The 21,067-nt window shown below is 40.5% G+C and overlaps 2 protein-coding genes across 5 annotated transcripts in view; one reads left to right on the top strand and one right to left on the bottom strand.

Annotated features, from left to right (window-relative positions):
- Positions 1–3,829, top strand: part of VEZT (vezatin, adherens junctions transmembrane protein) — a 36,365-nt gene extending 32,536 nt beyond the window's left edge. For all 4 annotated transcript variants that reach the window (XM_033163291.1, XM_033163290.1, XM_033163289.1 and 1 more), the window contains 2 exons: positions 2,044–2,251; positions 3,077–3,829. In XM_033163291.1, the coding sequence (XP_033019182.1) occupies positions 2,044–2,251; positions 3,077–3,645 (777 nt within the window). In that variant the 3' untranslated portion in view covers positions 3,646–3,829. The remainder of the gene's footprint in view (positions 1–2,043; positions 2,252–3,076) is intronic.
- Positions 3,830–5,386: 1,557 nt separating this feature from the next.
- LOC117054446 overlaps positions 5,387–21,067 on the bottom strand; it is a 30,497-nt gene continuing 14,816 nt past the window's right edge. The window contains exons 11-18 of the mRNA XM_033163293.1: positions 20,048–20,183; positions 18,620–18,836; positions 17,396–17,494; positions 14,376–14,661; positions 13,224–13,340; positions 10,447–10,589; positions 6,036–6,128; positions 5,387–5,597 (exon numbers count right to left, since the gene is read on the bottom strand). Of these exons, the coding sequence (XP_033019184.1) occupies positions 5,519–5,597; positions 6,036–6,128; positions 10,447–10,589; positions 13,224–13,340; positions 14,376–14,661; positions 17,396–17,494; positions 18,620–18,836; positions 20,048–20,183 (1,170 nt within the window). The 3' untranslated portion in view covers positions 5,387–5,518. The remainder of the gene's footprint in view (positions 5,598–6,035; positions 6,129–10,446; positions 10,590–13,223; positions 13,341–14,375; positions 14,662–17,395; positions 17,495–18,619; positions 18,837–20,047; positions 20,184–21,067) is intronic.

The raw sequence follows: 21,067 nt of genomic DNA, 5'->3' as shown, positions 1-21,067 counted from the left end.
GCAGGACTAACTATCAAGGCGAGCAAGTGTCAGATAGGAGGTACAACTATACAGTACTTAGGACATATGGTTGGAGGAGGGGTAATTAAACCAATAGAGACAAAGGTTGAAGCAATTGCAACATGGCCTACCCCTACGTCCAAAAGGAAGGTGCGTGCATTTTTAGGATTAGCAGGGTATTATAGGAAGTTCATTCCAAATTTCAGTGAGCTAGCAGCTCCGTTATCAGACCTCACACGCAAGAAGGAGCCAGACCAACTTCAGTGGACGTCAGCCTGCCAGCAGTCCTTCGACGCATTAAAAAGAGCATTGATGTCAAGACCCGTGCTTGCAGCACCCGACTACAACCAAGAATTCACCGTGTACACAGACGCTTCCAACGCTGGAATCGGGGCCGTGTTATGCCAGCCAGGACCAGAGGGAGATCTGCATCCAATCGCGTACATCAGTAAGAAGTTAATGCCAAGAGAAAAGCACCTCTCAACCATTGAGAAGGAATGTTTAGCAATTGTGTGGGCCCTTCAAAGATTAAAGCCATACATCTGGGGACGAAACTTTGTGTTATGTACAGACCACTCACCCCTGATATGGCTGCGGTCAATGAAAAGTAATAGTAAATTGTTGCGGTGGGCTTTACTATTACAAGACTTCTCGTTTACCATCAAAAACGTGAAGGGATCCATGAACATTGTGGCGGATGCTTTATCGCGACAACCCGAGGATGAAGTATGATCAGAGACATTCAACCATTTACTTGTTATGTATGTATAGATAGATAGAAAACAAACAAACCCAAACAGTTTGATCAGGAGTGTAACTTTAAGAAGTTAACCCTCCTGAATCAAAACTTCTTAAGGGGGGAGGTATGTGACGGTAACATGAAGGTGCTGGAGGTGAAATAGTTAAACCAGGTACCAGCCAGAACCCAGAGGGGGTGGAGTCAGAGTGACAGTTAGTGGGCAGTGGAGATAGAGAGTCAGTTGGTTGTAGGAGTGGGTTGGAATTGGGAGGTTGGTTGGAGTGGGAGTGAGTTAGGAAAGAGTGTGCGTAGGTGAAGTTAATGTAACAGGGAAACTAAGTCAAAACCAGGTTAGGAGAATAGAAGCCAAGTAAATAGTTAAGAAGTGGTTAAGTGAGGGAAAGCTAGTAGAGGGAGTTATAGGTCTGGGAAGACACCCATGTTTGACATTGTTTGCAATCGTTTATGAAACCACATGCTTGTTATTCTGTAATAAATAAACATAGGTTTAATTTTACAATTTAACCCTGACTGGACTCAATAGATTTACCAGGTAGGGCCTGGTTGGTGGCAGCGAGAGAGGAGAGCGTGGTGGCACAGGGATCAATCGACCGTGAAACGTCCGGGGACCCTGTGTGTGATCGCCACAAATATATATTTAAAAATGTGTCAATAATTCGCTTCTCATAGAGGGGAAGCTTGAACATGATGAAAATGGTTGTCAGTTGCATCTTGTTACTTGCTGTCTTTATTTGCTGCAATGTTTGTGTTGGCAAAGAAAATTTCTGCTGCTGTTATACCGGTATATAGGATAAGAGTCTAGTGCTAGGTATATAGCACGAATGAAAAACCTGTAGCCTTTGAATCAACCTGTATCAGCATGACCAGTGAACAGGAATGATGGGAGCTGTAGTCCAATAACTAATGGCAGGCCACTGATTTCTCCATCCTTGGCATTTTCTTAACATGTGACACCTTGGATGTAAGGCTATGATACTAGTGTTGAAGCATCATTTTAAATATACAAAGTGTTTAAGAAACTGGGTTACTATTGTCAACTAAAAATTTCAGCCACCCTAGAGAATCTGTTGACAGCATTTGTGTGTCTGAACTGTATAAATCTGAAATACCATAACTGACCTTAATTAACATTCTTTTAAATATTGGTAAAGTTATTTCAGAATGCCCTTTGACCTATAAACCATACTTGGGATCCAAATCTTGTTGTTTAAATAAATGGTACTGTCTTGTAGTATTTGAGTAATTTTTAGATGCAACAAGATGTTTGTTAACTTTTTCCTCAGGAACTTGAAGCATATGTTGATGATGCAGATATAGACAGCGAGTATAAAAGAGATGACTTTTATTACTTTTCCCTGGAAGACAGAGAGAGGCAAAAACGTGAAAGAGAGGAATCCAAGAGAGTGCTGCAGGAATTAAAATCTGTGCTGGGATTTAAAGCTTCAGAGGCAGAAAGACAAAAGTGGAAGCAACTCCTGTTTAGTGATCATGGTAAGTGTTACTTCTGTTGTTAATTTAAGGAAATCTGTATGCAGCTCTCTTTTCTGAATTGGTTTAGCTTTTGATGATCAGGAGTTATACCTTACAGCTCCTAAGGTCCTAAAGCACTATACATGACAATCACAACTTATACATATTTAACTCGAGCTATTTCAACCTCTTGCGGTTGAAGGCTGCTCATTGAAATTGCACAAATGCATGCAAGGCAGAGAGCGTAAAAGCTCTATTTGCATTAGGTTTTCTTGATATGGAAAGAGCCTCTAAGCTCTCTGACTTGATTAATGAGCAAGGCCCATTCAGTGTGTGGGCTCTGGGATGCTGTTTCTTCAAGATCTTGTGGGGCCACCCAAGGATAGGTTTGGTGCATTGGGTGAGAGTTTTTCTAGACTCACAGAATTGTCGAGTATTAATAATTTGTTCTCTTGAAGGATCCTTACAGATTTTCCTTCTAGATCAGAGGTGGAGAATTTATCAGTGTGAGGGCCACATTCCCTTCTGGGTGCATCCAGAGGCAAACATGGGCAAAACATGTTTTGCATTTATTCAGTAGCAATCACTGGGAAGCAATGTAACAGCTCCAGTGTATGGGTGGTGAAATTACTAGAGGTTTTTTTTTTAATTTTCCATTTTGTTTTAGTTATTCTATCCCTCTTAATGTTTGAGAGGATACACACACACACACCTGTTACCTTATGTGTTCAGCATCCTCTGTAGTAAATATGAATTTCATATTTTTTCACTGAGAGCAGTACAGCCTTTAAAACTTAGAGTGAAGTTATTTTGAATACTCATTCCATATTTTCCCCCCCCATCAAGCTGTGATGAAACCCTTGCCTGGTACAGAGCAAGAGGAACCCATAAATATTTTGGGATTGCCAAAGAATTCAGAATCAGGCAAGCAGGTGTGCAGCAGAGATGACAGCTTGGAAGAAGCAGTCTCCGACTTCAAAACACAAGCTACTGACGGTGAGAAAGATAGGGTGGAGTACCTCTCTGATGGATCTGGTAAGAACAAAAACGACATTGCTGCAAATGGTGACTCGTCAGAAGTTGAAAAAAGAACATGTTACCAATGCAATGGAGAAGGTGAAGAATCTGAGTCAGCTGGTGTGGACAGAGTTGATGTGTCACAGCCACCTGAGATAGATGTGTTACAGTCCTCCATTAAACAAAGACTGGCTGAGCTTCATATATCAGCAGATTTGAATTTCACATCAGGACTCGCAGCACAGGTTGCTGCCAGGTCACTGACATTTACAACCATGCAAGAGCAAACATTTGGCGATGAAGAAGAGGAGGAGGAGGAGGAGGAGATACAGGAAAAGGAAGACTTTTTTGAAAAACACAAAGGTGAAGTAAATGACTGCAAAAATGAAGAATCATAGAGCCCACCTAAACTTTGCCTTGCCTATTTGAACACAATGGAAGGCTAGTGGGATTAACAACAGCAGCACATGCAAAGACTCAGCACTGATAATATTGGATGTTGAAGAGAAGATCACCATTAAAAATCATGACTTCAATTGGACTTTACTAGTCTTTTGAAATATATCCATGTGCAAATATCAACTAGACTCCAAGTGTATAGTATGGTTCTTACAGGTACCACAAATGACTGGCATTTCTTTTAATATATTATCTTTATTTATTTATATTATTAGGCATTTTTTCCAAAAATGAAAAAGCAAATGGTCTAATTGTCATTTCCTTATTGCTTATTATAATGTTGACATTAATTATGCAACTACTTGAAATGGTTCTTTAACAAGAACCTAACACCATGTGGGTTTTCCTGCCCACTTTGCGTCCTGTCCTTTCTGCATTAGATCACTTAATGACCTGCTTATTTGTTGAGCTGTTGGTTCATCAGGCTCACATCCTAAGATGTGGACTGTTTTGTTTAATGAAAGCCATAGCTTGTGTATCCTGGGATGCTAACCTAAAATAATAATAAGTTATTAGCAAAGGGTTACAAAGCAAAACAAAAACCCAGCACAATCTTCTGTATTTTAACTTCTGGACTATGGAGAATAATTTTACTGTTTCATGTTTTTGCAGTGATTTTTCTGTATTGCAAACACTCTCAAGTTGTTGTCTTTCCCCCTCCCCCTTTTTGCAGATAAGGGAAATTAAACAGATTCTGATCAGGTCTTCTCCCCTGTTTCTTTCCATCTGTTACCTTGTGTAGATAAAAACAACTTTACTTCTGCAGCAGAGACTAACTGAGACTTGGTGTCCTTTGATTTCAGTTTCTACTTTGTTTTCCATTTGGTCACATTCTCTGAAAATGCTCCATCCAAAGGTAACTCAGATTCTCGTTCCATTGGTTTCATGTTCAGTCTGATCTACATGTGTTTTCATGTATTTCACTTCAGCAATTCCACCACCATTAGAGTAACTGCTTCAGCTGATTTTCCCTACTGTCGAAGGTGGTGGCAGCAGCTGTTGACTTCCACACAAGGAATACAGCCTCAATAACTGTATTATTATTATTATTTATTGAATTTATATACCGCTCTCTACCCTGGAGGTCTCAGGGCAGTTCACAGAACAATGTGAAATGATGGAGGGTATGCGTTGCTATTATGTTGTAGCAGCAATATGGTTGGCAGATTCCCATATTGGATCAAAAGCCTAAGAATGCTCTGTATTCTGCAAATTTTACAAGTACGTTTGCAACATCAAGTATAAAGCAAGGAATTCAACATCACAGTATTACGGTCACTTTGTTAGCGCAAGCAGTTCTGCTTGCCTCATGGAACAATCTACCCTCTCCTTCCCCTAATGCGCTGTTCCAAAGGGACTCTCCTGATCCCCCAGAACTATTGGGGGACACAGGATGAGAGTGGAGAAAGCCATATTGTGCTAGCATGACTTCTGCTGGCTTCCACCAGTGCAACGCTTTAGTGGAATCCGGGCCAAAGTGCATTGCTTTGTTCAGTAGTGGAGTCAAAGAAATGTAACAATGCTATTATCACAAATATGATTTCTTTTTAGTCTGGGGACTAGAAAAGTAACGTAATTATTTTTTAAAAAAATATTTCACTCATCACCCCAAAAGACAGAAATATATTCAGTTTCCTCCCAAAAGTCCCATTTTTCATTTTAGACTTTAAGGGGAAAAACAAAACAACCTTCATCTGTCTCACACATCTTTTTCCAAAGTTCTTCCTCTTCCACTTCATATCCATACTTGGGCTTTTTCTTCTTCTCCTGTACAATGATCCTCTGCAGCTTATGGTGAGTTTGCATCTGGCTTCATTTGTTGAGTGGTTCCTGAGTGCATGTGGCTCCTTTGTATAAGCTGAATAGCACAAAATCATGGGTGCTTGCTCTCCTGGTATATTTCAAAATAAAGTACCAAGCAAAATGAGTAAATATTCAACAACTATATGTATAAGATTCAAACACAGTCTGTGACCCAGATGGGCAATGTGTATGCACACTGGAATTTTCTGAGAACCTTAAATAAATGGCACTGAAGGCCCCAAACACTTGAAAAACTATGAACTCTATCCTTGGCTTAAGATTTTCTTTCTAGTGGGGGCAAAGTAACAGCCTTAAAAAAAGATATTAGCCATTATTTAAGATTTTCATGTAAGACATTCCTTTGCAAATCATTAGCTAGAACTCTTCCATAATTCCTGTGATTTGTGTTACCTCAAAAAGACAAAACATCCAAACCCCAAGGTGCTCATGGTGGACATGAACTGAAACCGATAATTTTCTGATCAGAGCATGTGAAGTTTAAGACAAAAGAATTATTTTTCCATACCTGTCAGTGGCATAGCAAATACAACTAGAAATATCGTGTGAAATCCTTGTTTGAGTATGTTCAGGGTAACTCTGCAGGCTGTTTTCAAGAGAACTGGAATACAAAAAGCAAATTAAAGTACTGCAGTTATAAGAGAAATCAGGGTACACTTCAGTATACTTTGATTACTATGTACCGGTATTTTATAAGTTTAGGTTATCAGAACACAGTGGACTTAATTTTCCCCCCTAGACTTAATCACAAGCTTAGTCTATAGTTTCCATTGCATACTCATTCTTCACTTAAAACCTAGTCATATAATAAAAAAACCTAGTTGTATAAGTTAAACCCATAGGTGAGTAGATCAGATCACCTATTTTTTAATTTCCTAACAGGTTACATGTCTCCCTCTCTGTTCTCGTTAAAGACTCTCACAATTGTAAGTTCAGAAAATTCAAGTGCTATTCTTTCAAGGTTTTTAAAGCATACCTTGGATCCTTCACACTGAAATCTTACACGCTCTTACCTAGGTGTCACCCCCAGAGTGTAGGACTTATTTCTGAGTTAACAGTGCAATCCTATATGTGCATGTTGCTGAGCTCACTAAGGTCTTCCTAGTACTTTCTGGTTTCCCCTTTAACAGCAGTCCTGAATTCAATGACTGTGTGAGTATGTGTGTGTGTGTGTGTGTGTGTGCGCGCCTGTGAGTGTAGGTTTGCTTTTGGGCCCTGGACATTAATTTATTTTGCTGACCATTTTAGCTTCTCTCATATTTTAGTCTTGTCCACCAACAGACATACTTTGAATTAATGGAAATAAAAAAGGTGTTCAAAAATACTTAACTAAGTGCTCAAAACACTTCACTTACATTATCTCTTTACAACAGCACTGAAAAGGAGGCATGTGTGATGTCACGGTCTGGCTGGATGCAGAGGAGTGGTGGGAGGCACCAGCTAGGGAACCCCCTGGGGAAGAAGACTCGGAGCCAGGGGACTAGTGGTGGGATGACGATGAGTGGTCAGGGGAGCAGACGGGGAGGAGGAGGTGTCAGAAGCAGAAGAGGTAACTGGGTGAGCAGAAAGAGGCTTTGGCAGAGAGCAGTTCAGACTGAGGCTGGAGAGGAGGTTGGCTAAGAGGCAGAGTTGAGACAGGCTGCTGAAGAAGCTAGGGGGTCTCCCCATCCTGCTGTGACCAGCTCCCCCCCCCCCAAGTCTCCTAGAAAACGCAGAGAAATGAAAAGAGCAGAGCAGTGATCGGTTGTATGCAGACACAGTTTGTAACTGCTTGGGAAAGATCTTGGAGAGGAGGAGCCTTAGAGAGTGGTGGGAAGGCAGGGACCTTCGGTCCTTGCAACTGCCTGAATGGGGGAAAGACCTACTGGGAAGAGATGCTGTTTTGGTTTCTTTGAATAAAGAGTTAACTTCACTAACATTGTGATTTTTATTGCTGACCTATGCCTGACTCTGGCTCCTGACATGTGATTATACTTGAATTATAGATTGGGGCTGGGGGGGGGGGAGTGTAAACCACATGTGGAGCTTACATTTTGTTTTACTTTTAAACTAGTGCAAACCACTTTATAAGTGCTTACGTTTTGCTTTAAAGTTTACTATAACCAAAATAAGTATTAGAACATTGAGCGAAATTAAACATCCTATTACAAATATTCCATCTGTGCAAGCATTGCAGTTTTCCAGATGGAACAATAGCCCCTCCCCCATGTGCTGTTTTGAGGGTACTCCCACCTCACCCCAGAGCCAGTTATAGGGGGCGAGATGTGACAGGAAGTGGTAGGTGAATCTTGCCCTTTGTTTCTGATACCAAATTAGTTGAATTAAATTCACACTTTCACTGAATCATTTGCAATATTCAGTGTGGCTATGAAGCCCAGAAAGGGTATTTTAAGATAAGCAATCCAAAGTTTTTCACTTTCTCTTGAATGTTGTTCCATATCTTTGGTGTCTATTACTCCCCTTAAACAACCATTACTTGACATATCATGGTTCATACTTAGATTTGTTCCTTCTTCTCTAGAATCCAAAACTCATTGTCTGTGGTGTTTTGTTTTGTTTTTTAAAACCCTACTCTTCATCGTGCAAATACATAGTTCTCCAGCTTGCAGTAAAATAGAAGGTGAGAGGGGCAAATATATGCTTCATCAGCACTCCAGTTTTTTGTCTATTTATATAAATGGTTGTTTATAACTTGACTTTCTACTGAAGATGAATTTCTTGCTAAATGATATTGGCAACAGCTAGTTATGCAATGCACAGTGCTGGCTCACTGTTCAGGCACTTCACTAATGAATGTGGGTCGGTCCTGTCTTTATACCTGCTGACTGAAGTAAGGCACAGTATGTATTATTTTTCCTCATGCAGTAGCTCTGTGGGAAACTTTTAATGATTCGGATAAGATCTTAATGACTCTGCAGCAGTCAACACAACTTCTGCAGAGAGAGCTTCTTGTCACACCAAATGAAAAAGTTGCTAGCCAGAGACCATATGAGATTAATCAGTAGAGGGAAGCAGGCAGCACTTGAGGAGGCTGAAAGAGAATACTGGACACAAAAAGGCCTATAAAGGAGGGCTTCATTCTGGATAAATCCCAGTCACCCTTTGCATGCCTTTAAAACAGGGATAGTTGAAGTGTAACCTCAGATATTGCTGACTATTGGCGATAATGGGAGTTGTAGTCCAACAACATTTGGAGGGCCACAGGTTAGGCTTCAAAAGTGCAGAGGAGAGGCCAAGTTGGTAGCTTTTCTCCTAAGCTCTGTATTGCAGGCTATGTACACTTCTGCAGATTAATGGCGGCTTTAAAATGCCATCAAGTTTCTGAAAAGGTGTCTGTACATAGCCTCAGACTCTGTCCTTGCCATTGTAGTAGCCTATGAAAGTCAATTCCATCTGCGACTTTACCTTAAGATTAAGCCTGTACATTCAGCTGAGAGATTTCTCATCAATATACAGGTGAAACTCGAAAAATTAGAATATCGTGGAAAAATCCATTTATGTCAGCAATTGTTTTCATTAGCTACTGGAGTTTAATATATGAGATAGACTCATGACATGCAAAGCGAGATATGCCAAGCCTTTGATTGTTATAATTGTGATGATTATGGCGCACAGCTGATGAAAACCCCAAAGTTGAAATTGTTAATTTGGGGTTCTCATCAGCTGTACGCCATAATCATCACAATTATAACAAATAAAGGCTTGGCATATCTCGAGTCTATCTCATATATTAGTTTCACCTTTTAAGTTGAATTACTGAAAAAAAATGAACCTTTCCACGATATTCTAATTTTTCGAGTTTCACCTGTATGAGGCGATGTCCCATCTCTACCTCACTGCTGCTGCTTTGGAATGGAATTCATATATACAGATAGAGAACTTGGTTTTTCAGCCAGAAAGCAGAAAAGTGATGCTGCAACTGAGGTCGAACTGTTTTCAGGAGGTGAATTTATATTGTGCTGAGATTGATAGTTTCTTAATTTGATGCTGATAAATGCTGATGCTAAAGAAGCCCTTTCCAGATTTCTGCTGGCTTTGTTTTGAATGTTTGTTTGATACTCTATCAAAGTGTATACAGGCAAATGCAAGTATTTCATGAGAAAGAGCAACACTACCAGCTGGATTGTCATTCTTTCCTGGGTAAGGAATCATACCTGTTTCCTAAACTAACAAGAATGTACATAGGAGATTGTAACTTTTGAGTAAGTACTTTATGTAATAAAACATTATTTCCTGTTTCTGAACTTCTCTATTAATTCTTCTGATGCTTGACTTATATAAACTGTACTTTTATATAACTTTCTGAATTTCTCCTTTCTCTCATTAAAAGCTATACTGCCCTCCTCATCCCCTCTCTCTGCTGTGTTGCTTTGTCACAACAATTCTTCAAATAATTTGCTGGTTTAGCCCCATAGACAAATTTAGATGGGAACATGGATGCAGCTGAGCTTCAGGCAATGGGCATCCACACTGTGTAAGCAGGGTGCAAGGTCATTTAAGAAAAAGTTGAATAAATACAGGGTTAAGACGCAACCCTGTTTTACCCCTTTGTTGGCAATGATTTTGGGGGTTAGCTTGCCTGACTAGGAGCATCTCACCTGACAGCACATGGAAAATCTAAAGAATATTACACAGCACATTAAAACTAAAGTAGCCTTTAAAACCATGTGCCCTTAAATTTTAACTGGTGTGCTGTATTTTAGCTACACACACACCCCAATTAAACAACTACTGTGGATTTTTAACCTATTAATTAAAACTTTGAATCCTAACACCAGAAAGAAACCGAAACAACTTCAAACTTCCACCACTCTTTGAAAGTGTCATAATACAATCTACCAAATTATTTATTATGATGGACTGCAACAAACCACATTTAAAGCTGTATATCACAGGTATGTCTACACAGAGTAAAATACCTCAATCTATAATCAGGGGGTAAGTGGTAGCCCCTGTTGTAATTGTTCCTTGTCAGGGCAATCTGCTTTTGAAGATCTTTCACTGATTTGCTGTATCCATTGAAAATGTAGTTGGCAAAGAGCAGCTTTCCTTGAATGTACATCTGTCAAAAATACATAAAACATCAGCCTGTAAGTAGAATGCAAAAGCTGCCTTTGAGGTGACATACAGGAGAATGGGACTCAGTTTTGTTTGGGGCCACAATACCAATTTTAAATTCATCAGTAGGCTATATCACACCATCATGAGTCATCCTGCTCAGCTGCTGAACTGGCGGCCCAGAACTAAGCACAATATCACAGCTTTACTGAGCACTGGAGAGACCCAGCACCTCCTAAACCTTGGCTAGGGTGCCTCCATCACTGGCATTCTTCTGCATTGTAGCATGAACTAATGTTTAGTTTGTCATCTGCAATACATCATTAACCTTTTTAGATCAACTGTTTTCAGCTAGGCATTTGCCATCTTGCTCCTGGGGTAGTTAATTTTGTTTAGTGGCAGGCCAGTAATCCAGCTCATTAAGATTTCCGGTTTTTAGCCAGTTGTATGTTTCATGCTCCAGGCTACGCAAGTTTCTCAGCCAGCTTGCAGAAAGAGACACTTTCTGCTTCAGGTTTGTAACCCATTGGTCTGAGTACAGGTGATAGGGCTTGCTTCTGAGTAGATATGCATAGGATTGTCAAATGCGGGGCAGCCAGGGCAGATTCAGGTCTGCATTTAAGGAAACCCTCTCAAACAAAGGAGTCCTGAAAGCTTTTGACGTTGCCCTCTAGAGAGTGTTTTAATTAAAATGTAAAAGTTGAGGAAACTGAAACAGGTACCTTGAATAATGTTTGGGTTGATCACTTCCATGGGATAGTTTCAAGTATTTATTTTATCCTAATGTAGCACAGTTTGGGGAGAATGTTTCCTTACCTGCATAAAAAGAGGCAGCCAAGCATTCTAGAAGAAGGGTCATAGCTCAATGGCAGAGTGCATATTTTGTAGGCAAAAAGCCCAAGGGCTAGTCCCTGGTATCTTCAGTTCATTGGGACCGACCCATCTGGAAGCCTGGAGAGCTCCTGCCAGAATACTGAGCCAGGTGGATCAGTGGTCTGACTCTGTAAAAGGCAGCTTCCTATATTCTCAACTAACACCAAGAGAAACAATTGGCCTACTTTGACAGTTGATTGGGAAAAAGCAATCAAGTGCAAAAGGTCGTTCTTATAGGCCTTTCCTCAGTTAAGGTAATTGATTCAGGTAAGCCAAACTTGAAGAGACTGTGCACAAACCAGAAGACAGATAACATATTTCTGCTCTTTCATGAAACATATTTTATTCACAACAATCGAAGATATAAACACTTGCTAACCTTGGTATTTGTCAGTTTGTAAAGACTAAGCTATATTCACTATACAAAATTATTTGCATGCTTACTTGGGAACAAGCTCCAGCAGATAGGCTAGGATTCTATAAATTTAGCTTCGGCACTGCAGCTTCTGACAATTGTTTTCACGTAACTTTTCTTTTTTTTAACTCGTGCTCCCCTGTTAGCACAAACATTCATGATAACCCTGGAAAACCATATATTTTACGAGACCTACTTCCTCACTGGGTTGAAATTGAGGAGGAGTCAACTGTAGTGGTTCAGAAACTGAAGTAACTCACAAATAGGAAGTAGCTGCAACATTAAAATGGAAGGGAAATCTCATTTTATAGATTAATAAGTCTAGATGTAGGTGGACTGCGGACCTCTGCTGGACAAACCTAGAAGTTACAGTTACAGGTAGGTAGCTGTGTTGGTCTGCCGTAGTCCGGGGGAGTGGGGTGGGGATTCCTTCCAGTAGCACCTTAGAGACCAACTAAGTTTGTTCTTGGTTATGAGCTTTCATGTGCATGCACAGTTGCTTAGAGGTGACTGCAAAGAGAGATACTTTGCTGGCTTGCTTGCTTTTTAGACAGGAATCCAAGATGCTAGCATGTAAAAATACCCTTCAGTTGAGTCCAATGCACTCATTTATTTATTTGCTTCTGAAAGAGCAGGTATACACTACTTACTGGATACAGGCATACAATGCCCAATGGAATATGTGCTCATTAGTAACCAGGGAGAGTCATGGAGAAGAGGTCCAGTTGCCCCAGTAAGAATAAACCTTACTCTCAGTCCTGGGAAGTATTCATTGTAACAGATGCCACTTCAGAATATTTCAAACATGTCCCTTGCGTCGGGAAGGGATCATGACAGCTATTTCCTCCTTGCTTCTGTTGGGCTCCACACTCAGAAAATAAGGTGGAGGAGTCACCTTCCTAGAGTTCATATCATTTGCTGAGAACAAATTATAGGCCGATTCACTATAGTGCTTCCAATCTCTCCCCCTTTACCTATCTATTTAAAACAGTGAGAGAATAGATTTTTGCCTTAGTTCTCAGATCAGAAACTTGAGCAGTTGTTCTTACCAGACCCCTTTGAGGGAGAAATTGGAATTTTATGTCTTTTTCCAGTGCCATATCTTTCACTATTCTACAGAACAAAACCATTCATCCTTATGTTCCAATTATTGTGATGGCAGTGATCCCAATGGACAAGACGAAGATGTCAGCATTGTCTTTGTTCTACATCGCCATTTGCTACGGAATGGGGAATGGACTGCCTTGAACGAAGAACACAAGAAGTAGACTCCAGCTATAGGATCTGGAAGCCATTTGCTCGGTATGAGTTGAAATGACCTGGATGTGCGACAGGAATGTTATAACCTACCAAAAACATGCCAGGAGCAATATTATGCCTTTTCACCAGTAGTGATCCACAGTGGCCTGTAAACTCATCTGCAGACCCAATATCATATTTGAGCAGGCGAAAAGAGTCCAGGCGACCCTACAAAAACAAAGCATCATTATAAGACTAGGTCAACAATAGCAATAATAAATCTTATTCTACCAGATGTCAGAGCACAATGTTCCCATTGAACAAGTCAGCATTAAAGGAATTGAATTATTCAGCTATTTACTGCTCACACTGGCGAGTGGCCCAAGTACATTTAACTTAGTGATGGACATGCCTAATTGTCAGAATGTCCCTCTGGTGTACTAACACCTTACAAAAAAGGGGGGGCACTACTGTTAATTTAGATCTAGTGTGTATAGGGAAACAGAAGCAGCAGCATTCATGCTCAGAAAAAGCTCACCCATCTTAGGGCTGTCATATTTGAAGAGCAAAAAAGAGGACACATTTGCCAACTTCTACTTTTAACTATGGATCGCTATGACGACTCATTTTACATACCCATGAAAAAGAGGACATGTTATGGAAAAAGAGGTCATATGACAACCCTAGACTTATACCCCAATCCACAAATTATGTAAAGGGGGTTTCGTGGCATTAGACTCCTATGTCAACAACCCAATTTCTCTGTACTTGTAAGAAGTCAAAAATATAAAATGAAGCAATTTTTCTACACCAAGATGTTATTCAAAATCTTCTTGCTTTTACATCAGTCATCGGCCCAGTTCAAATGCAACAAGTTATACCATGGCTAAGTGTGAACAAGCAAGCATGTAGGTACTCACAGGAAAACATTCCTCCCCATTTCCTGCTAATGCCATGCTACTTGGACCTAAACCATGGTTTTACTTAGCTTTACATCCAAACTTGGGCTCATGGTTTGACTGGGGAACACACCATGAACAAACATTGGTTACAGCTCATGGTTTGTTTGGAGCAAGACAAACCAAAAACCTAGGTTTGGACATAACACTAAGCCACCCACGGTTTAGCTCTGGCTAGCATGACAGCAGGACAATGAGGCACCTGCAATTTTTGTGTGTTCACGCTTTGCCATAGCTTGGCTGAGTGTTAACAGGTGAACAGGGTCACTGATACGATTGAGACACCAACACCCAAGAGCCCTACCTGTGTACATGGCATACTCCTGTTCTTGTTCTTTCTCTCATAGAGCTGTTCTAGGTGCTTATCTGTGCTGGGGTAATAATCTGCTGCTCTCAATGAAGTAGTCACACAGACCACAGTGATCTGCTCAGAGGAAGACATCTGGTTGTTAATAATGTGATCGTATTCCAGATCTGTAACATATGGAATCTGATGGTTGCTGCATCTGCATATCCTCACTTCATCTCCCAGCATCGTTCTTCGAAGGACTACAGGGCAGGCACTGTGTGATGCAGTGCATGCCTCTTCACTGTCATGAGAAAGCAGTGGTGAAAGGAGCATAAGTTACGAGTGTGAATGAACTAAAGTAACAAAACTTTAACCAGCTTACACTTACTTGATCTCCCTAACAAAGTCTCTCTGTTTCCCAGGTAATTAAAAAGGCTGCTGCAAAATCATATCTGTGTCCGAAATTGTTTTTATCATCATGATGCTTTTTCTCTACAACTTCTTAATGTGCCTTTTGGGATTAGCTTTTTCCTTGAGGGCTATCTAACATTTTGTCACAAACTGCAGCTCCTCTGTTTAGTTATTCATTTCATTAACATTGCAAAGGGGCTTACAATATTTTGCTCTAGATCCCTATAATTTTCAGGAGTCCCTGAAAATACTGAATGACTCTGAAGCCAACTTAAGTATGTGGTCTGTATATACACTCTCTCTGTCTCCTTCTCATCCTCACATCTTTTGAACACACATACCCATAAACAAATTTCTTGGTAAATTGCCTTTTTAGTATTTTTGCTTTGTAATGATGTCTATTACTATTTTCTTTATCCTTTTACCTTAACCTCCTTGCTAGTTATTTAAAAAACAAATCCTTCCATCTCCCCTTATTTTAATACCACTTAGAAGCACATTAATGTCACTAAATACATGCTACACAACGATAAATGAGAACAATGATAAAAAAGAATAAATTTTGAAGTTTAATTCTTATTATTGAGATCTAACATCAGATGTTCTTTTGAATAATAGAATGTGCACAAATTAGAATAATCTAAGTCAGAGATAAATAATTATGTCGTAACAATTGAGTGTCTTAATAGCATATTTTTATTGACCCACATAGTGCATAAAAGACAATACCCTAATTAAAATGATGCTTTCAATCTGATTCTGGTTTGAGTCAACTTATGTTGCAGTGCATGGGACACAAATATTTCATGTCAGAGATCAGCTACATGTTTTTGAGTTTCTGGCCACAGAACTGGCATAGTAGGATGGAGAGGCAGCTTTTGGCTGCCAAATTAAAGAAAGCCTGTACTTGTGGGGGTTTTGTTTTGTTTTTCACGGAGCAATGCAGCTACAGTTGTACCTTGGATCCTGAACACCTTGTGAGTCTAACGTTTTGGCTCCCAAACACCGCAAACCTGGAAGTGAGTCCGATGTGACTTCCACGGCTTTCGATTGGCTGCAGGAGCTTCCTGCAGCCAATCAGAAGCCGTGCCTTGCTTTTAAATGTTTTGGAAGTTGAATGGACTTCCGTTCGACCACTGTACTCAAAAGGGAGATTCCCAAAATGATTCCCAGGCTGCGCACCTGGTCCTTCAGGGGCACAGTTACCTCATTCAGGACCAGGGAGTCCCCCCACGCCTGCCCACCCCATGTACCCCCCAAACAGCACTTCTGTCTTGGCAGGATTCAACCTCAATCTGTTAGCTGCCATCCATCCTCCAACTGCCTCCAGACACTCAGGCACTTCACTGGTTCAGATCTGAAGGAGAGGTAGAGCTGAATATCATTCACATACTGGTGAACACCCAGCCCAAACCTCCTGATGATCTCTCCCAGAGGCTTCATATGTTAAAATGCATGGGGGAGAGGATATAGCCCTGAGGTACCCCACAATTGAGAGTCCAGGGTCTGAACACTCATCCCCCATCACCACTTTCTGGACATATAACAGTGCCCCCAGCCCCTAACACCTCTAGATGGTCTGGAAGGATGTCATGATCAATGGTGTCAAAGGCCGCTGAGAGATACAGCAGGACCAGGAAACAGCACCTCAGTCCCTGACCTGCCAGAGATCATCAACCATTGCGACGAAGGCAGTTTCAGTCCCATGATGAGGCCTAAATCCTGACTGGAAGGGACCTAAATGGTCCGCATTCTCCAGGCGTGCCTGGAGTTGTTCAGCGACCACCCGCTCAATCACCTTGCCCACACTTCTTTTCTCTTTGCATTGTTGTACAAATAAATGCGGAGTCCTGACCTTAGCTGAAATTCATGGTTTTCTAAAGGTATAACTGTGTCCACAGCACTTCGATGCTCTTTCTAATCCTTCAGAGCAGAAGAACTAGCCAAACTAGTAAGAAAACTCTAGCAGATGCTCTTTGTGTGGATAAACTGGCTGAACAAGTTCTGAAGACAGCTTCAAACAAAATTTGGGTAAGACGCTGAATAAATAGTGGTAAGGTCCTGAAGTGTGTAAGACACAAATGCTTATTTCTGTGGAAAAACAAGAACAACTTGCTTCCAAGGCTACCAGAACTGAGCCTAGCATTGTCACAGTGATAACATTACAAGTGTAAGGAAATGTTGGTTGCTTGCTGCAGAGGAAAAGGACCGCTTTCTTCACATTTCTAGCTGCAGATTGCAACTTCAGAAATCCGATCCAAGTAAATGTAGTAAAATTTAGGCCACTGGTTTGCAAGCAGCTCAATTCTAGTCAATTTACAAAGATGAATTATTGTTGGAGGGTACAGAACCATGTATGCTCCCCTGAACTCCTTGGAGGAAAAGTGGAAGATATAAACATAATAAATAGAATAATAAATATATAATATACATAATGCAAATCTATTCTAAATGGATCTAATTGTCATATTTTCCTTACTTCTCCAAAGTAAAAATACTGTAAAATCACCTGAATATGTATTTGAGTAATTTTTAAACCATATGCTCCAAATAATATAAATGGCATTTAAAGAATCTTAGTAAGTCTTCAAAGAACATAGTAAATGGTATTTAGTTTTACTTACTTTGCTTTGTGAGAGGTTTGGAGTGTGTCATTGTTTATATTAAGGTGAGCTATGGGTGGTTTATTTGTTCTGAAAGTGCGGCTCAATAAATGAGGGTCTCTGCAAGAGAAAATAAACACACAACAGTTTTTCTGCAATTCCAAGGTATCTATGCTGTTATTTACACTGATATGCAATGTAGACCCATTTCTAATGGCTGTTTCATACAATGCAGCATATGTGGGGAACCTCTGGCCCTCCAGATGTTGTTGGATTCCAAGTCCCATCATCCCCAACCAACATGGTCAATATTCAAAGATGATGGGAGCTGTAATTCAGCATACAGGGTGCAACAGATTCTGCACCTCTGCAGTATCGTTTTAGTAGGTACACGCGGCATATTCAGCACGTTCGAATTCCTAAAGCACTTAATCAGAGCAGTATAAGATCCCAGTATAAAGGAAGTTGTTCCCACTCCTCTCTGGTGATTTATCAGTTGAGCTTATGTGTGCTGTGGTTGATTCATGACCCAATATTTAGCATGCACCTATCTTAATTAAAAGGATTTGGAAACCAAACTCATTACTTCAAAAAAGAATTACAGTCGTACCTTCTTTTGCGACCGGAATCCGTTCCGGAACCCTGGACGCTAGATGAAAAGGATGCATGACAAAGCGCCGCTCTGTGCGAACATGCGGAGCAGTTTGCGCTTATGTGCATGTGCGAAGCGCGATTTAGCGCTCCTGTGCATGTGCGAGCAGCAAACCCGGAAGTAACCCATTCCGGTACTTCTGGGTTTGCCGCTGACATTCGATGAAATGGACACTCAATGAGGTGGACAGTATTGCCACATTTTACATCTGTCCCTTTGGAATATTTTCTCAATTTGTTTTCATTTACCCAGCACAAAGTTTTAAAATTAACTTTAATAAAAGAAAGGTCATATAAAACCTGTCCATTCTGAGCAAATTGGGAAATTTACCCACTAGTGCAATAAGGCTTTTCCTTGGTCCCTGCATGCCCCCTGCCAAATTGGCTTGGGTGGGTGTGTCAGGAGAACTCCCAGAACAGCTTGCAGGCAGAGGAGAGGGGGGAATCATTCCACCTGGCAAACTGAAATGCTTGCACTGAAGGAAGGGTCGTCCTAGTGCTACATCAAATTCATTCATATATTCACAGAATGGTGAAGTATTTACTCTCCATTGCAAAGGGAGTTGGTAGGCATTTATCTTCTTGTGCTTTTACCTGTAAGAACCAGATGACACACCTTGAGTGGGGCGGCAAGACGGAACAGACTGGAAAGGAGGATGGTTGCCTGGTGTAGGGGCCTCCGTCTCCCTGTCATTCTCTTTTCCCTGTGCTGTAGGGAAGCCAAGGAAAGCACCCGCATGTTGTGTTTTGCACCGCCTGCCAGCAATCCGAGGGAAGGCTGAGGTTCTGCGTGTGTGTGATGAGCTGATTTCTGAAATGCAACAATACACCACCAAGGCAACAAACTTTAAAAAGGCCTTAAGCTCACATATAAGAAAGCTGACTTAAATGCATGTGGAATTTAGTTAGCTGTGTGAGCACAACTGCACATCACAAGAACTGAAAGCGCAAAGCAAAATGTCCCCTTCAAGTGGAGTCCTTCCCATTCATACAACTTCCAGGAAATATTGTTTTAAGAAGTTAAGAATATAAAATACATTTTTATACTCTTAAGAAATAATTGCAACCAAATGTTAATTTATATTATTTATAACGCTTATTGTTTCTGTACTGCGAAGAGGAAGCACTTTGAAAATAGCTAGGAAAATTAACATCACATTTTGATCAAGCAAGACATCTGCTTCCAATAAAACGTTGGCCAAAGAAAAGACAATGTTCATAGACCACATTGCACTCCGCTGCTCTGCTTCCCCTAGGCTCAAGTTTCCACCAGCGCTTCACCTCTTTGCTCTGGTGTAGAGAAATTGTACCAGTTCTTATCTTCTAGCCTAGTGATGGTGAACTTTTCGCCTTCCAGGTGTTGTTGGATCCAATTCCCATTAGCCCTAGGCAGCATGACCAATGATCAGCTGAAACCCAAGCTAAGAACACAAAGTATTCTTCTGCTATATATGGGGAGTGCCCTGGAGATGTAGGATCAGGAAATATTCCTGTTTCTCAAGTCATACAATAGGCTCTGGAACTAAGGGAAATGAAATCACACACAGAATACTGGCTTAGTTCACACATGTATACATGTGGGGGTTTTTTAAATCAATCACACATGACTTTATGTGATGTATGTATTTTCATGTATACATAAATGAAAACAATTAGTACCAAAAGTCTGATCTCAAAGCATACCCTACAAACAAATAAATGAAATGTGAAATCAATGGCTATAGGAAAGTGTACCTTTCAGATAAAAAATGTAAAACAAGATAAAGCAATATATAATTTCATTAAGTGATTTCATATTCCCTTTTTGCAAAGGAGCTGCAGCTGTTAGGTTAATATCACATTAACAGATACAAATACAGATGAACTGTAATGTTTAGTCTATACATACTGATTATAATTTAAAAATATATTTAAATAGCCGACGCCAAAAATATAAACCATGTCATTACTTATTTCATTTCTCTGAATTTAGAAGTGTTAGCACCCTCCTCCAATACTTATGCTACTAAATTAAAGACTGACCTAAGGCTATCCGGTAATATTCCATCCAGTCTTCTAGGACATTCTTGATTTTACATCTCAGCACTTTTAATTCTCTGGTAGGGTTGTAGTCTTTGACATGGCTTAGATCCCCTTCAGGAATTCTAGGTATTCTCTCCTGTGGTAATTTTTAAAATCAGAAATCAGATCAAATTATGAGCAGCACAACAAAGAAAAAGCAGCAAAACTAATAAGGGATCAGATTAAAAATAGAATGGCTGGTACAAACATTCCCAGAAGATAAAACTAAATAAAGGTTCCAGCAAAGCAGTCTGAACCTGGCACCTAAAACTGAACAGTGTTCCATAGTGGTTAGAGTGTCAGACCTGGAAGACCAGGGTTCCAATCTCTACTTAGCCATGAAGCTTGCTGGGAGTCACTATCTCTCATTCAAACCTACCTTACAGAGGTGTTGCAAGGATAATATGGTGAGGGGGGAGAATTATGTACACCACCTTTATCTCCATGGAGGAAAGGCAGGGTATAAATATGATGTCACATAAATAATACATAACAAAAAGGCAACATGTGATCCTTTATGTGGCAGGTATTCTCTTCCTTGTTCTCATATGCCTTGTTCCACTTTCCACTCTCTTGGCCTATATTTCTGTTCTATTCTATTGCCTCCACTTGATCCCACCTCAGCTTCTGCTTTTCCCACACATTATCTCCTAATCTGCCTGCTTCATCCTTCCCTTTGTCCCTTCACCTCAAACCCCTGCCTCCTTCCCTTCTCCTTTCAGTTCATCAAAGTACAACCCATTAAATGGAAGGAATATGTACAAAGCCATAGACATGACCAGTAGGCAACAATCTTGGCTGGCTTCAACTTGTGTTTCCTTTCCCTTGGCCCCTGCTTCTTTTGTCTTGTGGTCCCCTTTGCTTCTGCCCTTTCCTTCTTACCATCCTCGGTTATCTCCCCGCCCTCTTATTTATATTTATTCAGTCTTCCTTTCTGCATTTGCAGATATGTGGAATCTTTTTGTGGCACCCAAGCTTCCA

Source organism: Lacerta agilis, chromosome 10, assembly GCF_009819535.1.
Source record: "Lacerta agilis isolate rLacAgi1 chromosome 10, rLacAgi1.pri, whole genome shotgun sequence".
Classification (NCBI taxonomy): domain Eukaryota; kingdom Metazoa; phylum Chordata; class Lepidosauria; order Squamata; family Lacertidae; genus Lacerta; species Lacerta agilis.
Note: the sequence above shows the minus strand (reverse complement) of the source record. Positions and strands in the feature narration are given on the sequence as shown.